This window comes from Leucoraja erinacea, unplaced genomic scaffold (assembly GCF_028641065.1).
Source record: "Leucoraja erinacea ecotype New England unplaced genomic scaffold, Leri_hhj_1 Leri_1692S, whole genome shotgun sequence".
In the NCBI taxonomy this organism is placed as follows: domain Eukaryota; kingdom Metazoa; phylum Chordata; class Chondrichthyes; order Rajiformes; family Rajidae; genus Leucoraja; species Leucoraja erinaceus.
The window spans coordinates 1-5,000 of NW_026575993.1; the positions used below are offsets into that span (position 1 = coordinate 1).

At 47.3% G+C, this 5,000-nt stretch overlaps 1 protein-coding gene across 1 annotated transcript in view; it reads left to right on the forward strand.

Moving 5' to 3' along the window:
• Positions 1-98: 98 nt before the first annotated feature.
• LOC129716112 (low-density lipoprotein receptor-related protein 1-like) overlaps positions 99-5,000 on the forward strand; it is a gene marked incomplete at its 5' end in the record, with an annotated part of 12,376 nt that continues 7,474 nt past the window's right edge. Inside the window, 4 exons of the mRNA XM_055665997.1 lie at positions 99-227; positions 930-1,052; positions 1,275-1,415; positions 2,574-2,761. Of these exons, the coding sequence (XP_055521972.1) occupies positions 99-227; positions 930-1,052; positions 1,275-1,415; positions 2,574-2,761 (581 nt within the window). The remainder of the gene's footprint in view (positions 228-929; positions 1,053-1,274; positions 1,416-2,573; positions 2,762-5,000) is intronic.

Genomic DNA, 5,000 nt, shown 5'->3' on the forward strand with positions numbered 1-5,000 from the left:
TGCTGCTGTTGGCGAAGGGCCCGTTCTCCGTGCTGTTTGAAGTGGGGGGGGGGGTCAGTGACTGAGGACTAACGTGGTCCTGGTATCTCCCCCTCAAGCCTTGGTCACCTGTGCCCCAACGATGATGAAGTGTCCGGGTTCCTACGGTTGTGTACCCGCTGCGTGGAAATGTGACGCCGACAAGGATTGTCCCGACGGAGCGGATGAGAGCGTGGCCGCCGGATGTGGTGAGTGTGGGAGGGAGGGGAGGAGATAGAGAGAGTTGCTATTGAGGGAGCCCAGCGTAGGTTCACCAGGTTAATTCCCGGGATGACGGGACTGTCATATGCTGAGAGAATGGACTGGCTGGGCTTGTACACTCTGGAGTTTAGAAGGATGAGAGGGGATCTCATTGAAACATATAAGATTATTAAGGGTTTGGACACGCTAGAGGCAGGAAACATGTTCCCGATGTTGGGGGAGTCCAGAACCAGGGGCCACACACAGTTTAAGAATAAGTGGTCGGCCATTTGGAACGGAGATGAGGAAACACTTTTCGACCCAGAGAGTTGTGAATCTGTGGAATTCTCTGCCTCAGGGGGCGGTGGAGGCTGATGAGGAGATTTTTGATTTTTAAGGTCGACAAAAATGGTGAATGTGGGTGGGAGGGATCTCTCTCTCTCTCTCTCTCTGTCTCTCTGTCTCTCTGTCTCTCTCTCTCTCTCTCTGTCTCTCTCTCTCTCTCTCTCTCTCTCTCTCTCTCTGTCTCTCTCTCTCTCTCTCTCTCTCTCTGGTGTGTTAAAGATGGAGGGGGTAGTGAGAGAGAAGAGGGAACTGGGGAGGGAGGGAGGTGAAGGAGGAGAGGGGGGAATGGAGTAGGAAAGACTTGGGCGCTGGTTTATGAAGCAGTTGACTTAACTCTCTCCTTCTCTGTCTCTCTCCCCCCACAGTTTACAATGACACATGTGGGCAGGGGGAGTTTATGTGCCAGAATCGACAATGTATCCCCAAACATTTTGTGTGTGACCACGACAATGACTGCAGTGATGGCTCAGACGAGTCTCCAGAATGTGGTGAGTGCTCGCTCGCCCCACCTCCGCGACCCCCCTCTTCTCCCGTCCCAACACCCCCTCTCCCCGCTCCCTCACCCCCTACGTGTCACTGACATTCTCTCTCTCTCTGTTTCTCTCTGTCGCTCTCCCTCTCCCTCTCCCTCTCTCTCCCTCTCTCGCTCTCTCCCTCTCTCTCTCCCTTTCTCTCTCTCTCTCTCTCTCTCTCTCTCTCTTTCTCTACAGAGTACCCCACGTGTGGCCCCACTGAGTTCCGTTGTGCAAACGGCCGCTGCCTCATCAACAGCCACTGGGAGTGCGACGGGGAGTTCGATTGCCACGACTTGTCCGATGAAGCTCCACGAAACGCACACTGTGCCGACTCCGGTAAGAATCGCGCTGCGTTTAGTTCAGAGATTCAGCAATTCTTTATCTTTCAAGGCATTGTACAGCCTCTTGCCTGTTAGGATTGACAGGTTCTTCCGATAGAGGTATAATCGCGCTCAGTTAATACAGACTATAGAGTCATTCTATCCCCACACACAGGGGGAATGTTCAATCAGATATATTTATACCCCCATAATCAGCAATTCAGCAATTCTTTATCTTACAGATTGAAGAGAGTTTATTGTCATGTGTCCCTGATAGGACAATGAAATTAATGCTTTGCTTCAGCACAACAGAACATAGATGGCATGAATACAGAACGGATCAGTGTGTCCATATACCATTATATAAATATATATACACATGAATAAATAAACTGATAAAGTGCAAATAACAGTTAATAGTTTATTAATAATCAGAGTTTTGTTTGAGTTGAGTTTAATAGCCTGATGACTGTGGGGAAGTAGCTATTCCTGAACCTGGATGTTGCAGTCCATTGTACGTTGCAGCATTGTACAGCCTCTTGCCTATTAGGATTGACAGGTTCTTCCGATAGAGCTCAGTTTAGTTAAAAGACACTGAAGGTCCGGTTTCACTTCAAACTGATAACAACACGCCAGAGTTGACGCCACAGATCGCCGTTGCGACGCTAGTAAAAATGGCCATCCTCCATAAACTCCAGTGTATACAAGCCTAGTCTTTTCAATCTTTCCTCATATGACAGTCCCGCCATCCCAGGGATCAATCTGGTGAACCTACGCTGCACTGCCCTAATCACTAGTTTAGTTTAGAGATACAGCGCGGAAACAGGCCCTTCGGCCCCACCGAGTTCGTGCCGACCAGCGATCGCCCATTCACACACTGGTTCTGTGTTATCCCACTTTCTCATCCGCTCCCTACTCACTAGGGGCAATGTACAGATGGCCCATTAACCTACAATCTCTCTCCCTCCTCTCACTCTCCCCCCCCTTCTCTCTCCCCTCTCTCTCCCTTTCCCTCCCCCCCTCTCTTCCCCCACTCTCTCTACCCCCCCTCTCTTTCTCCCCCCTTCTCCCCCCCTCTCTCTCATTCTCTCCCTCTCCCCTCTTTCACCTCTCTCTCTTTCTCCCCCGCTCTCTCTCTCTCCCCCCACTCTCTCTCTCCCCTCTCCCACGACAGAGAAGAAATGCAACGAGACGTTCTTTCTCTGCAACAACGGCGCCTGTGTGAACGAGACGTACCTCTGTGACGGCAGCAACGACTGCGGTGACGGCTCTGACGAGCTCAACTGTTTCATCAATGAGTGTCTGAGCGCCGAGCTCAGCGGCTGTTCGCAGGAGTGTGAGGATCTGAAGATAGGTTTCAAAGTAAGCCAGGCGAGGCCGGGAGGAAGGAGGGCGGGGGGGGGGGGGGGGGAGGGGGGAGGGGGGAGATGAGGGAGGACCCAGTTGAAAAGGTTCTAGGAAGTTTTTCAAAAGTTTTAGGGAGTTTTCAAAATTTGTAGGGATGTTTGAAAAAGTTTTTGGCAGTAGTCAAAGTTTTTTCAAACTCGGGAAGAGGATACGGTGAAGGGCAGAGAGGGAGCGAGAGGGAGCGGAGCGAGGATCCGGTTTAAAATGTTCTGGGAAGTTTTCAAAAGTTGTAGAAAGTTTTCAAAAGTTGTAGAAAGTTTTCAAAAGTTGCAGGAACTATTCGAAAGTTTTAGGAACTGATCGAAAGTTTTAGGAAAGTTTTCAAAATTTTTCGGAACTTTTCGAAACTTTGAGGGATGTTTTGAAAAGGTTTTTGGAAGTTGTTCAAACTCAGAAGAGGATACGGTGAAGGACAGAGAGGAAGCGAGAGAGAGAGAGAGAGAATCCGGTTTAAAAAGTCCTGAGAAGTTTTCAAAAGTGAAAGGAAGTTTTCAAAAGTTGTAGAAAGTTTTCAAAAGTTGTAGGAAGTTTCAGGAACTAATCAAAAGTCTCAGGAACTAATCGAACGTTTCAGGAACTAATCGAACGTTTCAGGAACTAATCGAACGTTTCAGGAACTATTCGAACGTTTCAGGAACTAATCGAACGTTTCAGGAACTAATCGAACGTTTCAGGAACTAATCGAACGTTTCAGGAACTAATCGAACGTTTCAGGAACTAATCGAACGTTTCAGGAACTATTCGAACGTTTCAGGAAGTTCTCACAAAGTTTTTGTAACTTTTCGAAACTTTTAAGGATGTTTCAAAAAGTTTTGACAGTTGTTCAAACTCAGAAGAGGATATGATGAAGGACAGAGAGGGGGAGGGAGGAAGGGAGGGGAGGTTCCTGTATAAAAAGTTCTAGGAAGTTTTCAAAAGTTTTAAAAGAGAGAGCAGTGGCAGCTAATCGCGCTGGCGTTCACTCTCTCTTCCGGCAGCCATCTTGGGGACAAAACAAACAAAACACATTTTAACATGCACATCCAAAAATCGATCACATCTCCAGGAAGGCTGGAACCTGAAAAAAAGTTTCCCCCGATCCCCTCCCCCCACATCAAACAAACCGAAGAACAGTAAAACAAACTTTTAACAAACTAAAAAATAGCAAAAAGAATGAAAAGACGACAGACTGCCGGCAGGGCAGCCATCTCCCCACCTGGCCACGCTTTGTTTTACAATTTGGGGACTTTTCAAAACTTTTAGTTAGGGATGTTTCAAAAAGTTGATGGAAGTTTTTCAAACTCGGAAGAGGATACAGTGAAGGGCAAAGATTCTAGAGCAGAGCAAGATGAGCCACTCTGCGAAAAAAGCGTAGTATGACATGGGTGATTGTGGACGCCATTTTACCGGGCTGCAATTTACAATAATATTAATAATATTGACAATAATATGAACTAAATATGTGGTGATAAATGCTGTGTAAAACACTGTTCCCGGCCTACAACACTGATTACACCAAAGATGATAGAGTGGATCAATCTGTGGAACGGATTACACCAAAGATACTAGAGGAGCATTGTCCGCCCGCTGCCTCCCTCGGGAGCGCAGACGCTTGAGGCTCTCCCGCCGGCCGCCTTCATCTGGTATCGGGGGGGGACCGACCGAGAATCAGTCCTGGATCAACTCAGGATTGGAGGAAACGTCCTCTTCCCCCAAAGATACTAGAGGAGCCTCCAGTATCTTTGCTTTTCCCTGCGACCTGATGTAAGAGCAGATTGTAGAACAGTGGAGTTCGTCCCCGCTATCAAAGATGTGGCGTTTGGCATAAACAAATGGCGGCCGTGACGTTCCGTTACGTACTACACGTCAGTCCATTGGATTTCGGAGGAGTGGTCTATCTTGCTCTGCTCTATAATCTTTGGTGAAGGGCAGAGGGAGCGGGAGGGAGGTAAGCAAAGATCCGGTTTAAAAAGTTCTGAGAAGTTTTCAAAAGTTGTAGAAAGTTTTCAAAAGTTGCAGGAAGTTTTCAAAAGTTGTAGGAAGTTTTCAAAAGTTGCAGGAAGTTTTCAAAAGTTGCAGGAAGTTTTCAAAAGTTGCAGGAAGTTTTCAAAAGTTCTGAGAAGTTTTCAAAAGTTGTAGAAAGTTTTCAAAAGTTGCAGGAAGTTTTCAAAAGTTGCAGGAAGTTTTCAAAAGTTGCAGGAAGTTTTCAAAAGTT